Below are 16,905 nucleotides of genomic sequence, written 5' to 3'. Positions count from 1 at the left end.
AGTTGCATTAGACGCAGAATCCTTTCACATTGTTTCTTATTGAAAATTGACCCGATCGGACTATGGGCTTAGAAGTTATGGCTAAAATACTTTTTTTTTCATAAAAATCATATTAAAAAGTCTAGCTCACTTTTTGGGAATTTATTCTCAACTGATTTGCTCGTAACAGTTGCATTCGACGCAGAATCCTGTCCCATTGTTTCCTATTGAAAATTGACCCGATCGGACTATGGGCTTAGAAGCTATGACCAAAATTCTTTTTGCCTTTCTTGTATACAAAGTATACTTAAAGGCTATATGTTTTCTCCAAAAACGAACTTTTTATAGGAGGCCCGTAGACTCATTGTTATATACCGATCGACTTAGCTCGACGAATTAAAGTGATGTCTGTTTGTGTATGTGTGTGCGCAAAATAATCTCACTGATTTTTCAGGCACTTATCCTTAACCATTTCATTTCTTAGGCATTTATCCTCAACCGATTTGCTCGCAACAAGATGCATTTGACGCGGAATCTTGTCCCATTGTTTCGTATCGAAAACCGGCCCAGTCGGACTATGGGCTTCGGAGTTATGGCCAGTTTTTACAAGAAAAATTCTTTTCCTCTATTTAGGCACTTACTCTCGGCTGATTTACTCGCAACATTCGACGCAGAATCATGTCCCATTGTTTCCTATTAAAAATTGGCCGGATCGGACTATGGGCTCAGAAGTTGTGGCCAAAATACTTTTTTTTCATACCAAAAGTGCGAAGAAATTACTCACTCACAAGAAACGAGAAAGGCACTATCACTGCTAGGTGGATTAATCTGGGTTTTTCACTATTAAAAACGCCAAATTTTCAGAAATATTCAATTACGTTGCTAAAAAAATAAACTCCTTTTTAATATTTTTTTTAATTTGTTTAATGGTGGATAAAATCCTTATGGTCTGACAGTTTTAATAGTAGTCAAGTAGTAGTCTAGTAGAAATTTACAAAGTTCTAAAAACTTATAAGTGAATATGTACATTATGTGGAAGATATTGATTTGAAAAATGTATTGGAGGTAATCACTTTCCCTTCGATGGGACTCGAACCCACGACTCTCAGTACGCTAGACTGGTGCTTTAACCAACTAAGCTACGAAGGACCTCCGTCGGCCTTGGCAACCTAGCGGCTACTGAATGAGATCGACAGGGTTTGCAGAAATCGCTCTCAATAGATAACGAACAACGATAAAAGAGAAGCAAAAACTGTTCCGAATCATAACAATTTATTTTTATTTTATCATCAGACTAAGGCCGGAGTGGCCTGTGCTGCACATATATGACTTCTCCATTCAGCTCGGTTCATGGCTGCACTTTGCCAACCGAATCATAACAAGCCATGATAATAAATTTATCAAACTTGTATACAAGTGCGAAAAAACAGAATCGGATAGGCAGCCCCCACATAAAAATGGTGATTCTCGCTTTGTTTTCGCTCCTTTCGTGTTGGTTACTGCACAGTTGTGTAGAACAAGTTGAAATGCATCATCAGAGCCAGTCCTCTCCGCATTTGGAGCTTCTAAAAAAATATCATGGGGTATAGCATCCCGAATCAGTTCTCTATCATGACAGCTGGCGAAAAAAGTTTCTCGCGGTATGCTACATATCGTATATGTATACAGAGATGGTAAGTGAGAGACTTTCTCTTTCTCTTTGGGATTCAATCCCTGGATCTCGAGATTCCCAATTTGGACGCATAGTCAAATCACTCGCAATCCATTTGTCAAGACAACACTTCCACATGTGCATAGTACACGTTCACATTAGAGGAGCATGAGTATTTAGAATGTCTGTCGGCTACACACATTCTTCATCAGCAACTATACAAGTCCTCGCTCAAATGGTCATATTCCTAACAAGATTGCTTGCAGCTTGCATGAAATATAGACGATTCACGTCAAATGTTATATACATTTAGGTGTTCACTGCATCACAGTAGTCTCTACTGCAGCTGCTGGTTTTGTTCAAGACGCCACCAGCGCTGCAGTTTCGACATAATCTGTTGAGACGCTGTGTTCACCGCATTCCATATTATCTCTTCCCGACACATTCTCTCAACGAGGTTGTCCGGGGTTGTATCCATGCCGCTGACGAGCATGGTAAGAAATAGAATGGAAGAAGAAAAGAAGAAAACGGAGGAATAAGTAAGAATAAAGAAGGAAGACGGAAGAAGGAAGACGGAAGAAAGAAGCAGGAAGAATATAGAAGAGAAAGGAAGAAGAAAGAAGAAAAAGGAAGAAGGAACAAGGAAGAAGGAAGAAGAAAGAAGGTGGAAGGAACAGGAAAGAAGAAAAAAGGAAGAATGGAAGAAGGAAGGGGGAAAAGTAAGAAGGAAGAAGGAAGAAGGAAGAAGGAAGAAAGTAGAAAGAAAAAAGAAGAAGGAAGAATGAAAAAGAAAAAAGGAAGAGGGAAGAAGAAAGACGGAAGAAAGAAGAAGGAAGAAGAAAGAATGAAAAAGGAAGAAGAGAGAAGGAAAAAGGAAGAAGGAAGAAGGAAGAAGGACCAAGGAAGAAGGAAGAAGGAAGAAGGCAGATGGAAGAAGGAAGAAGAAAGGAAGAAGGAAAAAGGAAAAAGGAAAAAAGAAGAAAGAAGAAGAAAAAAGGAAGAAGGAAGAAGGAACAAAGAAGAAGGAAAAGTGAAGAAGGGAGAAGGAAGATGGAAGAAGGAAAAGATAGAAGGAAAAGGGAAGAAGAAAGACGGAAGAAAGAAGAAGGATGAAAAAAGAAGGAAAAAGGAAGAAGAAAGAAGGAAAAAGGATCAAGGAAGAAGGAAGAAGGAAGAAGGAAGAAGGAAGAAGGAAGAAGGAAGAAGGAAGAAGGAAGAAGGAAGAAGGAAGAAGGAAGAAGGAAGAAGGAAGAAGGAAGAAGGAAGAAGGAAGAAGGAAGAAGGAAGAAGGAAGAAGGAAGAAGGAAGAAGGAAGAAGGAAGAAGGAAGATGGAAGAAGGAAAGAAAGAAAGAAAGAAGGAAGAGCTTGAGCTTGATTGACTGCTCGTAGTTGCTACTCCATTATGACCAGATCAGCTGTTCTTGCACAGGGAACCAACAGATGTTTGCTTGGGACTAGCACACATCTTCAATGTACAAGTACTGGTGATCTCATTTGTTAGGTCATACTGGCGCCTGCCACGTCAGAATGCAAGTCAATGTAGGGAAGGGGAGGAAATGATGATGCAATCACTCGCCCACTGCAAGCCGAATATACCTCTGCACTTGCCACGAGTTATTGCGGAATTTGTTGGAATTTCTGGGTTAGGTTGGAGAGGCAGAGGTCCGTCTTGGTTAACGAGCTGCCAATGTGATAGATAGGAGAAGGTAACTGATGGAATTTCTAATTGGATGTAGGAAACGAGCTATATAGTTCATTTCCAATTCTAGCAGATTACTGTTAGAATACTCAAGTTGAAGGTATAGGAATAAAAATGGAAACGGTATGAAAGTCCATTTCCAGTTCTAGCGATTGCTAGAACATGAGAAATATAGAGGAAGATACAAAGTAGGAGAATGGAACGGACCTGGGATTGAACCCACGACCTCCTGCGTATGAGGCAGAAGCAGTAGCCATATGACTACCAAGCCCGCTTCGAAACAAGAGAGATCACGCACAGAACTGATTAATTTTATTACCGGCCGCGCAATGCAGATCACAATAATTCGTCCGACCGCGCGATCGTTCTGCTGTCCGAAATAAGAGAGATCACGCACAGAACTGATTAATTTTATTACCGGCCGCGCAATGCAGAACACAATAATTCGTCCGACCGCGCGATCGTTCTGCTGTCCGAAACAAGAGAGATCACGCACAGAACTGATTAATTTTATTACCGGCCGCGCAATGCAGAACACAATAATTCGTCCGACCGCGCGATCGATCTGCGGTCCGAAACAAGAGAGATCACGCACAGAACTGATTAATTTTATTACCGGCCGCGCAATGAAAGAAAGAAAGAAAGAAGGAAGAAAGGAGAAAGAAGAAGAAAGAAGAAAGAAGAAGAGAGAAAAAAGAAGGAAGAAGAAAGAAGGAAAAAGGATCAAGGAAGAAGGAAGATGGAAGAAGGAAAGGAGGAAAGAAAGAAGGAAGAAAGAAGAAGGAAGAAGAGAGAAGGAAGACAGAACAAAGGAAGGAAGAAGAAGGAAGAAGAAAGAAGGAAAAAGGAAGAAGGAAGAAGGAGGAAGGAAGGAATAAGGAAAAAGGAAGAAGTAAGAAGGAAGAAGAAAGAAGGAAGAAAGAAGAAGAAAGAAGAAAAAAAGAAGAAGGAAGAAGGAAGAAAAAAGAAGAAAGAAGAAAGAAGAAAGAAGGAAGAAGAAAGAAGAAAGAAGAAAGAAGAAAGAAGAAAGAAGAAAGAAGGAAGAAGGAAGAAAAAAAGAAGGAAGAAGGAAGAAGGAAGAAAGAAGAAGGAAGAAGGAAGAATGAAGAATGAAGAAGGAAGAAGGAAGAAAGAAGAAGGAAGAAGGATGAGAGAAGGAGGAAGAAGGAAGAAGGAAGAAAGAAGAAGACAGATATAACAAGGAAGATGCAAGAAAGGAGAAGGAAGAAAGAACTTATCATTTTTCACTTTTTGCTCTTTTTTGCTAATTCGGCCTAATGGCCATTCGGCCTAATGACCGTTCGGCCTAATGACCATTCGGCCTAATGACCTTCGGCCAAATGGCCTGACACCGTGGAATTTGACCTGACCATGCTTCCTACTAATCCAATTCGTTACCTCCGGAATCAGTCTGTGGGTCCTACTACTTTTGACTGCAGTGTCCCATGCTCTTTGCCATTTTAGCAACGAAGCTGCTCTCTTGACACGTCGCACTTGCATCATCCCAGCAATGACGCACACCGCCTCATAAGATATGGTGCGGTATGCACTTGCAACCCGCAGACACATCAGCCGGTGTACCCTGATTAATTTTTTAACATTGCACCCGGCCTCTAGTGCTTTGGAACACGCTGGTACACCGTATAGGATAATAGATAATGCTACACCCGCTATAAGCCCACGCACCTGACTTTGCACAAATTTGCCAATGAAACCCTTTGGCATACATAATCGACGTGGCTCGTAAAACTGAGCTCATCCATCATGTCCAGATGCTTTAATGTCCTCGCGGAGTTAACTGTCCTCACGGAGGTAACTGATCCAGACGGAGTGGTCAGGGTTGTGAAAGTTAGCACTCCTAGTGGTGCTGTTTACAAACGACAATCATCCCGCATCTGTTTGCTGCCGTTCGAGAAGTTGGCCGACAAGGACCTGAACGATTTCAGGCCGTTGTCGGGCAACTTGTCGGGCAGCTACGCAGCGTGAAGTGAATTGAATTGGAAACTATGTGTCGCTATACTAGAATAGGTACCCGCCATGTTAGGGCTAGGAGTAAGTAAATAGCGCTACACCCTATTTATCATTATGTAGCATAAATTCCTAATATAAGCTTCTCAAAAACCGCGAAAAATTGAGATGAACGTTATTTTTGACAACCGACCCGGCAACGAAATAAGGACTATGATTGGAAACTCGGTACCTGGAATGTCAGGACCCTAAATGAATCTGGACGAGTGAGCCTTCAAGAAGGCCGATGGCCCAGATCCGGAGAACGTGAATTCCGAGCCGTGGACCCCTCGACGAACACTGCATTTAAATATAACATCTATCCCAGCGGCGGCGGAAAAGCAAAGCATGAAGTTGGTTTCGTAGTGATGGGCAAGCAGATGAAGCGAGTGATGCGGTTGAAACCCATTAGCGAACGAGTCTGTGTGTTGAGGATACGGGGCAAATTCTTCAATTTCAGCCTAATCAACGTTTACGCACCAACAAACGATAAATCCGACGACGTGAAGGACACGTTTTATGAATGTCTTGATAAAGCTAATGGAGAGTGCCCAAAGCATGACGTGAAAATTGTTATCGGAGACGCTAACGCTCAAGTCGATAGAGAGGACTTTTTCCGTCCCATAATCGGTAGGGAGAGCCTTCACTCCGCTACCAATGACAACGGCCTACGGCTAGTAAATTTCGCTGCTGCCAGAGGGATGGCCATCAGTAGCACCTACTTTGCTCGAAATAATATCGAAATATCATCGAGCACAACAGCACGAGAAGTGGTAGGCACTGCACAGAGGCGACCCAGGACGGGTTGGTTCGATGTGGAGTGTCAGAGAGTGACAGGCGAGAAGAACGTTGCCAGAAGCCGGATGTTGGTGTCGGGTACCCGATCGAATAGAGATCGGTACAAGGAAGCAAGAGCAGCCGAAAAACGAACCCACCGCAGGAAGAAAAAAGAGTACGAAGAACAAGTTATTAGTGAGGCGCTGGGAAAAATGGAGCAGAACGATATGCGGAGGTTTTATGAGTCTGTCAATGGCGTGCGGAGAAAGACAGCGCCATCTCCCGTCATGTGCAACGACCAACAAGGGAATTTGCTGACAGATAAAACTGAAGTGGTTGCCAGGTGGAAGCAACACTTCGAGACTTTGTTGAATGGAGGAAGTGACGGTGCATCGTTGAACAGAATAAATATTAGCGACGATGGACAAGCTGTGGAGTCACCTACACTAGGTGAGGTTAAAAAAGCTGTTAAAGAGCTGAAAAACAATAAGGCTGCGGGGAAGGACCAGCTCCCGGCTGAACTTCTCAAACATGGCAGTGAGCAGCTTTATGAAGTTCTGCACCATATTATGTCGAAAATATGAGTAGACGAGGAAATGCCTGCTAGCTGGTTGGACGGTCTCATTTGCCCTCTCTTTAAAAAAGGGCACAGACTGGAGTGCGCCAATTACCGAGGAATAACCCTCCTTAATTCGGCGTACAAAATTATGTCCGGTATTTTGTGCAACAGATTGAAACCGCTTGAAAAGTCCTTCGTTGGCGAATTGCAGGCAGGTTTTCGTTAGGGCCGATCAACGACGGATCAAATGTTTACCCTGAGACAAATCCTTGATAAATTCCGGGAGTACAACTTGCAGACACATCATCTGTTTATTGATTTTAAGGCGGCGTACGATTCAGTGAAACGGAATGAATTATGGCAAATTATGCTTGAACATGGTTTTCCGGCGAAACTGATACGGCTTATTCGTATAACGTTGGACGGATCGAAGTCAAGTGTAAGGGTTGCGGATGAAATATCGACCTCATTTGTTACCTTAGATGGATTATAGCGCTCGAGGGAGTGATTGGGAGAGCTGGTGTGCAAAGAAGCGGTACCGTTATCACAAGAAAGCATATGCTTCTGGGATTTGCGGACGATATCGATATTATCGGGATCGATCGCCGTGCCGTGCAAGAGGCTTTTGTGCCTTTTAAGAGGGAGGCAGCGAGGATTGGACTCACGATCAATACCAGCAAAACGAAGTACATGGTCGCTGGCAATCAACGTGCGTTCATTAGTGGTGGTGGTAGCGAAATGGTGCTGGATGGTGAAACATTTGAAGTGGTAGAAGAATTTGTGTATCTTGGAACATTAGTGACGTGCGATAACAATGTTATCCGCGAAGTGAAAAGGCATATTGCAGCTGCAAATAGGGATTATTACAGACTTCGTAACCAGCTTAAGTCCCGTAGTCGGCAAACAAAAACAGAACTCGCGCTATATACTACTCTGATTCTTCCGGTGGCTTTATACGGCCATGAAACATGGACGTTAAAGGAGGCTGATCGGAGAGCTTTCGGAGTGTTTGAGCATAAGGTGCTGCAGACAATACTCGGCGGTAAACAGGAGAACGGTATCTGGCGGCGTCGCATGAACCACGAATTGTACCAGTTGTATAAAGGGTTGGATATTATGAGGCTTATACAACACGGCAGACTACGGTAGGCTGGTCACGTTGTTCGTATGGCAGAAGAACGTCAAGCGAAGATAATATTTAGTAGAGAACCCGGAAGAGGCTGCAGGCTTCGTGGAAGGTAACGTTCACGATGGCTTTTTGTAGTTGAAGAGGACCTGAGGGCGCTCAATTTTCAGGGGAACTGGAAGCGATTTTCCCAGGATCGGGTCCAGTGGAGAAGGATACTCCATTCGGCGTAGGTTCATCAAGTATCAAGTAAGTAGCGTAAATTCTCTTTTTAACGAAATCGCTCTTAATCTCACCGAGTTGAGGACATGTGAATGTAGCGAGAAATTAATGTAGCTCGCAAGTTTTTAGTTGGCAAATAAATCTCTTCAAAGTCGGTCGCTGGATTACGTTACTCGATCAAACTGTTGTCTTCTTTGCTGAAAGTTAAATAAGTGCCATAACAAAAATAATAGTTTCAATCTATATTATTTTTCTAAAGAATGATTCAACAATTTGAATCTTTGATTATTTACGTTAAACTATAGAATACTTCAATTCATGACAAACCCATTAAAAACTTTTGAACAAACTAATCCCGTTCATGCATTCCCAACAAGGAAATCAGATTGATGTAAGTTACGAGACTATTGACCCATCGCCTAATTTTCTTTTTTGCGCGCGTGGCATCAATTTGGTTCCGGATTTCACGGAGTGTGGACAGAACGATGGCTTTTGGCGACGGCAGAGAGTGGTAGCGGAATCAGAGGCGTTTGATGTGGACTAAAATATAATTTTAACCGAATAACTATTAAAATTGGCGGACACCCTGTAATATATATTCCATTGAAACATATAAGAACAAATGGTTTTACGACAAAATCAAACTCACCTCCCAATAACCGGTGGCGTCATCGGTTTTCACCTCGCTGTACGCCAACACCGCCGACGATTTGCTGCTCTTGAAGTCAAACTTGAGATTCAGCGTGTCTTTGGTGCTCAGCGGCCACCAAATGTGCGACTTGGCGTACGAAAACGTGATTGGTATGACGTCGACTTCGATTTCGCGGAATTCCTCCTCCAGCACTCCGATGTAGTGCAGCTTGGGGTTGGCCTTCTTCAGCTCGAACAGCACCGACACGTCGTTGTAGAAAACGTACTTTAACGAACCGACAAAATTGTTGTTTGAGGCGAGACCCTTCCGTTTCGATAGGTTTGGGCCACCGCCGAAGTAGATTTCCGGATCGAACAGAAGATTGTGAATGGCGCCGGGTATTTCGATGATCTTCATGTGGTCGTCCAAAATGGCTGTCACTTGGTTGTTGTCGTGGAAAATTGTCAGATTGTGCCAATAGTGCTTGGTGAGGTCCTGGCCGAGCATGGCCGTCATGACGCCATCACCGAAATCCATCTCGATGTAGGCCGAGTGGTTTTTGATGGAGGCTGCAATATACTGCGGTTTGAGGGATTCCCCGCTGGCGTAAAACAGAGCCGAGTCATCGTAGTTCGTTTTGAACATCAGGCTGATGCGGGTTACGGGCGAGTGCACGCGGTCCTTCCAGTCATAGATCCGATAGGAAACGTAGCTCGAACCTCGCAGCGTTAATACTGTTGCGGCTGTTTTGGACGTTTAAAATTGGATAATTAGAAAATGATTAAATGGTGCGGTTGTGCCTTCGTCCAGCCAGCCGACAGTCCTATACTCACTATAGATATCACAGTGTTCGCCCTCGTACTTTGTCCCGAAGCAGTCGCACGAAATGTCGTAGTAGTGGTTAACGCAACGGGACCCCGGGAAACAGAGGTTTTGCCGAGAGTGGCATTTGTTGCGACAGCCTTCCTTCACGTTCTCGTGTTTGGTGGCGATGAGGGGCGTGATTGGCAGCAGATCCGATGCCGCTTTACCCGAGCTGAGGACCACGTTTCGGATGCAGCCAACAAATGACTCAATTATGTATTTGACACCGTGTAGTTTTTCCTCGGAGCTGAGGCCTGCGAAGAGACGGGAGAAAATGATTTATGGTAGGCTATCTGAACATTTCACTTCAATTTTTGCATGACAAGTTTTGGCATGGAACTATAAGAAAGGTCGTAGTGTATAAAGTCGGGAGAGACTCTTTGTCAACTAATTTCCAGAACATGTTTCTTCGCCTTCTCATTTGCAAAGTATCACAATCTCTTAATCATTTTTAATTTATCTTAAAAAGGTGTTGCCCTCCTAGGGCGAGGCTAGGATTAAAGTAATTTTAATCAATCTCCTCTATTGCTTCACACCTTTAAGGCCCTTTCTCCTATATAAGCAATCCGTTTCGAGAAGATGTAGCGCACAGCATCAGGGATAACAAATGGTAGCCAATGGGCTACCGAGAAGGGTGGCTAATGGGGTGTCTCGCCTTTTGGTAAAATGAGAGGATAGCAGCTCCTTCCAAGATGAGCTTGTCTAAGATAAATAGGTTCCTAATTAAGTAATACTTTTGTCAACAAAATAGTGAGACTGGGTGCTTCGTTAGGATGGCACGTGACCTTCTGCGAAGAAACGTTGTTGTAGGTGATGTCATGGAATAAGCAATGTTGTCAAACTGCGTTTACTTTTGAAAAGTTTGAATTAGCATCCCTTTGTTGCACAGATAGTGTGGAAAATTTAAAAAAATCAGTTTTTCTTTTGGAACTGCTTATTAACAAGATTAAATATTAGGTACAAAATGCAGCTAAACCTGTTTGAGGAAATAACTGATCTTGTGAATAAAATTACGAAAAGATAATGTATAAGGAATATGAACAATTTTATCTGGTAGAACGATTATAAATTTCCTCAGTAATTTTTATGTTATAAATTATTCTAAGGCGTAATCAGAAGCTACTTACATACCAGAGTAGCTCAGTAGCTCAGGATCTGTAAAATAATGTATTGCACTGGTACCAATGCAAATTGTGCAGTACATACCAACCGAATTGAGTGTCTCAATTTGAGACTTGCACTTTGATAGTTTGGCTATGTGTACAGATATTTTATGCTCGATATAATAAAATATACAAACATAGAGCAATCTAAACATCCAAATAATTGAATAATTATCACTCGATTTGGTCTAATAAACAACCAAATTATTTTTCAGATTATCTTCCATCTACTCATTGGGCTTCTCTGGAGAACCTTCTTCGATCAAATCGATGCCGTGGATTTCCCACTAGAAGACGAGATATTCCAGAAAATAAAAATCCTTTCCACTCCATACAAGAAAACACCACCAGCAGAAGCACACTCCGAAGAATTTAATTAATGAACTTAAACTTTATCCAATCTGTTGGCGGAGCGCTGCTGCTCACTATAGGTGGTATGCTTGGATGCTATGTATATGAATGGACCTCCCCGGTCCCAAGCCAGCAGTAGCCCATTGCTTTGGGGACCGATCCGGCTGAGGAAGGGGCAACAAATTTATTTCGCCTTGCACCAGATGCTAATGGGTGTAAATTTAATTTCTTGGCTACAACGGAACGGACCTTTCGGCTCTTCGGAGACCTCCTCGGCCGAAGGGTGTAGAATGAAGTGTTAAAGAAAAGAGTTTGGATAAGGAATAGCTCAGCTGGTGCTCATCTGGAAGTGGAATTGTACCATGGCTTAAGGCAGGTTTTCCAGAATTGCACCTTTTCGAGGTCTGTCATTGCCACGTTTCGTAGTTTAAAAGTTTTGCAGCATAATGGTACTACTGTAGTACTGCTGCAACAGTTCCGTTATGGTTCAGCAGTTAGTGTGCAGCAAATTAGCATTATGGGAAAAGTTGTTCGACATCATTGAGTACCTTCTTGGAGACCGGAAATGAATTGCTGTTAACACATTTTCTTCGTGATCGTCGTCATCGTTGTTCTTACCAGAAAGTCAGGTGTGGTGAATTGTCCCACAGTTAGGCGGTTTTGAACTTATCCAATTTATTGCAATGAATTCCCAAATCAAATTTTTCCCTGTCAAAATGCAATTCATAGCGATGTCTCCCAGCAGGGTAGCTGAATTAATTCCGATTTTCTACCGTTTGGTTACGTGCTTGATATTGGCACCCTCTTCCGGACAGTCAGTGTGGCTGTATGGCACCTTCCGGCTTATGAAACGTCACATAGATCCGCCGGATATTGGCCAACCAAGTGCAAACTGGCCATAAAGCAAAAGCCATAAGCCAAGGATATGGCCGTGGAGAGCTTGATGAAATCGCACCAATCAATACCCGTAAATCTTCCGGTGTGTCTGACCCAATTTGTGTGCTGCATTTTCATCGTTCTTGGTCTGGCACCGAAGGGGACTTCTCTGGGGCGAACTTTACAACTCAGATGGCTCTCACATCCGGTCGGTATCCTCCCGGAGATGAAGATGATGATGAAGAAGAAGACAAACAAGAAGAGAGTGTTTATGTCAGATAGGTGCGGTTTATGAAACTGACTTCCATTCCTTTGGACGGTGTGAAGAGAGTGAATTTTTGAAGGCAAAAGTGATGACAAAGTGACTTCCGGAGGGCAATGGTAGTGTGGCTGCAGCTCGTGTCATTGCTGCAGGCACAGATGGTATTTATTTGGAATGACGTGGCTTTAGTCAGAGATGATAGAAGAGTAGTCGGTAAATTTGAAGAACTGCTTAAGCCTTTGAAGTATGGTTTGGAAAAAAATGCAACATAGGGTTGATCTGTAATTTGATGTTTCAAGTTTATTTCCATTATTAGTCCTATTTATTTATTTTCTTCATCTTATTTTTGAGGAAGCTAAGTTTCATTTTTTTTTTAATTTTCTGGAGTAAAGGTTTTTTCATTGAGATTTAAATATCCAAAAGCTTTATTATTATTATTGTCTTCATTAGGGAGACTTTCAGCCCGAGGCTGGCTCGTCTCCATATCAAAAAGCTAATCAAGCCTCTTTGAACTGCTATTAAGGCTTCTGGGAACGCTATTTACGGCACCAAGAGAAATTCTTTCAAAGCTTCTAAAGAAATTATTGGAAAGCTTCTGGTAAGCTTTTTTGAAGCCATTTCAAACGTTTTGGAGCAGGCCTTTCAAAGTTGCTGGAGAAGGTTATTCCTAGAGGCTTCTCTAAAATCTTCTAACAGAGCTCTCCGGAGCTTTGGCCTTTTCTCGAAGCTTTGAAAGAGCTTTTCCAGAAGTTTTGAAAGAGCTACCCCAAAGGTAAGCTGCTGGAGAAGCTTTTTCAAAGCTTTTGGAGAAGCTCTTTCAAAGCTTCTGGAGAAGCTCTTTCAAAGCTTCTGGAGAAGCTCTTTCAAAGCTTCTGGAGAAGCTCTTTCAAAGCTTCTGGAGAAGCTCTTTCAAAGCTTCTGGAGAAGCTCTTTCAAAGCTTCTGGAGAAGCTCTTTCAAAGCTTCTGGAGAAGCTCTTTCAAAGCTACTGGAGAAGCTCTTTCAAAGCTTCTGAGAAGCTCTTTCAAAGCTTCTGGAGAAGCTCTTTCAGCTTCTGAGAAGCTCTTCAAAGCTTCTGGAGAAGCTCTTCAAAGCTTCCTGGAGAAGCTCTTTCAAAGCTTCTGAGAAGCTCTTAAAACTCTGAGAAGCTCTTTCAAAGCTTCCTGGATAAGCTCTTAAAACTTCTGGAGAAGCTCTTCAAAGCTTCTGGAGAAGCTCTTCAAAGCTTCCTGGAGAAGCTCTTCAAAGCTTCTGGAGAAGCTCTTCAAAGCTTCTGAGAAGCTCTTTCAAAGCTTCTGAGAAGCTCAGCTTCTGAGAAGCTCTTTCAAAGCTTCTGGAGAAGCTCTTTCAAAGCTTCTGGAGAAGCTCTTCAAAGCTTCTGGAGAAGCTCTTCAAAGCTTCTGGAGAAGCTCTTCAAAGCTTCTGGAGAAGCTCTTCAAAGCTTCTGGAGAAGCTCTTCAAAGCTTCTGGAGAAGCTCTTCAAAGCTTCTGGAGAAGCTCTTCAGCTACTGAGAAGCTCTTTCAAAGCTTCTGGAGAAGCTCTTCAAAGCTTCCTGAGAAGCTCTGTCAGCTTCCTGGAGAAGCTCTTCAAAGCTTCCGGAAAGCTCTTAAAGCTCCAAGAAGCTCTTCAAAGCTTCCGGAGAAGCTCTTCAAAGCTTCTGGAGAAGCTCTTTCAAAGCTTCTGGAGAAGCTCTTCAAAGCTTCTGGAGAAGCTCTTCAAAGCTTCTGGAGAAGCTCTTTCAAAGCTTCTGGAGAAGCTCTTTCAAAGCTTCTGGAGAAGCTCTTTCAAAGCTTCTGGAGAAGCTCTTTCAAAGCTTCCGGAGAAGCTCTTTCAAAGCTTCCGGAGAAGCTCTTCCAAAGCTTCTGGAGAAGCTCTTCCAAAGCTTCTGGAGAAGCTCTTCCAAAGCTTTTGGAGAAGCTCTTCCAAAGCTTCTGGAGAAGCTCTTCCAAAGCTTCTGGAGAAGCTCTTGCAAAGCTTCTGGAGAAGCTCTTGCAAAGCTTCTGGAGAAGTTCTTCCAAAGCTCCTGAAGAAGCTCTTCCAAAGCTCTTCCAAAGCTCTTCCAAAGCTCTTCCAAAGCTCTTCCAAAGCTCTTCCAAAGCTCTTCCGAAGCTCTTCCAAAGCTCTTCCAAAGCTTCTGGAGAAGCTATTCCAAAGCTTCTGGAGAAGCTCTTCCAAAGCTTCTGGAGAAGCTCTTCCAAAGCTTCTGGAGAAGCTCTTCCAAAGCTTCTGGAGATCTTCCAAAGCTTCTCGAGAAGCTCTTTCAAAGCTTCCGGAAAAGCTCTTCCAAAGCTTCTGGAGAAGCTCTTCCAAAGCTTCTGGAGAAGCTCTTCCAAAGCTTCTGGAGAAGCTCTTCCAAAGCTTCTGGAGAAGCTCTTCCAAAGCTTCTGGAGAAGCTCTTCCAAAGCTTCTGGAGAAGCTCTTCCAAAGCTCATGGCGAGGCTATCCTACAGCTTCTGGAGAAGCTCTTCCAGCTTCCTGGAGAAGCCTTCCAAAGCTTCTGGAGAAGCTCTTCCAAAGCTTCTGGAGAAGCTCTTCCAAAGCTTCTGGAGAAGCTCTTCCAAAGCTTCTGGAGAAGCTCTTCCAAAGCTTCTGGAGAAGCTCTTCCAAAGCTTCTGGAGAAGCTCTTCCAAAGCTTCTGGAGAAGCTCTTCCAAAGCTTCTGGAGCCTCCAGCTTCTGAGAAGCTCTTCCAAAGCTTCTGGAGAAGCTATTCCATTGCTGCTGCAGCAGCTCCTCCGATGCTCCCGGAGAAGCTCCTCCAAACCTTCCGGAGAAGCTCTTCCAAAGCTTCTGGAGAAGCTCTTCCAAAACTTCTGAGAAGCTCTTCCAAAGCTTTTGTAGAAGCTCTTCCAAAGCTTCTGGAGAAGCTCTTCCAAAGCTTCTGGAGAAGCTCTTCCAAAGCTTCTGGAGAAGCTCTTCCAAAGCTTCTGAGAAGCTCCAGCTTCTGAGAAGCTCTTCCAAAGCTTCTGGAGAAGCTCTTCCAAAGCTTCCTGGAGAAGCTCAGCTGGAGAAGCTCCAAAGCTTCTGGAGAAGCTCTTCCAAGCTTCCTGGAGAAGCTCTTCCAAAGCTTCTAGAGAAGCTTTCAAAGCTTCTGTAGAAGCTCTTCCAAAGCTTCTGGAGAAGCTCTTCCAAAGCTTCTGGAGAAGCTCTTCCAAAGCTTCTGGAGAAGCTCTTCCAAAGCTTCTGGAGAAGCTCTTCCAAAGCTTCTGGAGAAGCTCTTCCAAAGCTTCTGGAGAAGCTCTTCCAAAGCTTCTGGAGAAGCTCTTCCAAAGCTTCTGGAGAAGCTCTTCCAAAGCTTCTGGAGAAGCTCTTCCAAAGCTTTTGGAGAAGCTCTTCCAAAGCTTCTAGAGAAGTTCTTCCAAAGCTCCTGAAGAAGCTCTTCCAAAGCTCTTCCAAAGCCCTTCCAAAGCTCTTCCAAAGCTTCTGGAGAAGCTATTCCAAAGCTTCTGGAGAAGCTCTTCCAAAGCTTCTGGAGAAGCTCTTTCAAAGCTTCTGGAGAAGCTCTTTCAAAGCTTCTGGAGAAGCTCTTCCAAAGCTTCTGGAGGAGCTCTTCCAAAGCTTCTGGAGAAGCTCTTCCAAAGCTTCTGGAGAAGCTCTTCCAAAGCTTCTGGAGAAGCTCTTCCAAAGCTTCTGGAGAAGCTCTTCCAAAGCTTCTGGAGAAGCTCTTCCAAAGCTTCTGGAGAAGCTCTTCCAAAGCTTCTGGAGAAGCTCTTCCAAAGCTTCTGAAGAAGCTCTTCTAAAGCTTCTGGAGAAGCTCTTCCAAAGCTTCTGGAGAAGCTCTTCCAAAGCTTCTGGACGAGCTCTTCCAAAGCTTCTGGAGAAGCTCTTCCAAAGCTTCTGGAGGAGCTCTTCCAAAGCTTCTGGAGGAGCTCTTCCAAAGCTTCTGGAGAAGCTCTTCCAAAGCTTCTGGAGAAGCTCTTCCAAAGCTTCTGGAGAAGCTCTTCCAAAGCTTCTGGAGAAGCTCTTCCAAAGCTTCTGGAGAAGCTCTTCCAAAGCTTCTGGAGAAGCTCTTCCAAAGCTTCTGGAGAAGCTCTTCCAAAGCGCCTGGAGAAGCTCTTCGAAACCTTCTGAGAAGCCTTCCAAAGCTTCCTGGAGAAGCTCTTCCAAAGCTTCTGGAGAAGCTCTTCCAAAGCTCTGGAGAAGCTCTTCCAAAGCTTCCTGGAGAAGCCTTCAAAGCTTCCTGAGAAGCTCTTCCAAAGCTTCCTGGAGAAGCCTTCCAAAGCTTCCTGGAGAAGCTCTTCCAAAGCTCTGGAGAAGCCTTCCAAAGTTTCTGGAGAAGCTCTTCCAGCTTCTGGAGAAGCTCTTCCAGCTTCTGAGAAGCTCTTCCAAAGCTTCTGGAGAAGCTCTTCCAAAGCTTCTGGAGAAGCTCTTCCAAAGCTTCTGGAGAAGCTCTTCCAAAGCTTCCTGGAGAAGCTCTTCCAAAACTCTGGAGAAGCTCTTCCAAACTTCTGGAGAAGCTCTTCCAAAGCTTCTGGAGAAGCTCTTCCAAAGCTTCCTGGAGAAGCTCTTCCAAAGCTTCTGGAGAAGCTCTTCCAAAGCTTCTGGAGAAGCTCTTCCAGCTCTGGAGAAGCTCTTCCAAAGCTTCTGGAGAAGCTCTTCCAAAGCTTCTGAGAAGCCTCCAAAGCTCTGGAGAAGCTCTTCCAAAGCTTCTGGAGAAGCTCTTCCAAAGCTTCCTGGAGAAGCCTTCCAGCTTCTGGAGAAGCCTCCAAAGCTTCTGAGAAGCTCTTCCAAAGCTTCTG

The 16,905-nt window shown here is 43.7% G+C and overlaps 1 protein-coding gene across 6 annotated transcripts in view; it reads right to left on the bottom strand.

Annotated features, from left to right (window-relative positions):
* Positions 1–16,905, bottom strand: part of LOC134218437 (axotactin-like) — a 285,251-nt gene that overhangs the window by 52,085 nt on the left and 216,261 nt on the right. For all 6 annotated transcript variants that reach the window (XM_062697425.1, XM_062697426.1, XM_062697424.1 and 3 more), the window contains 2 exons: positions 9,486–9,770; positions 8,671–9,395 (listed from right to left, as the gene is read on the bottom strand). In XM_062697425.1, the coding sequence (XP_062553409.1) occupies positions 8,671–9,395; positions 9,486–9,770 (1,010 nt within the window). The remainder of the gene's footprint in view (positions 1–8,670; positions 9,396–9,485; positions 9,771–16,905) is intronic.

The sequence above is a fragment of the Armigeres subalbatus genome, chromosome 2 (assembly GCF_024139115.2).
Source record: "Armigeres subalbatus isolate Guangzhou_Male chromosome 2, GZ_Asu_2, whole genome shotgun sequence".
NCBI lineage: Eukaryota > Metazoa > Arthropoda > Insecta > Diptera > Culicidae > Armigeres > Armigeres subalbatus.
The sequence above is the reverse complement of the archived record's forward strand: the minus strand, read 5'-3'. Positions and strand labels throughout refer to the sequence as shown.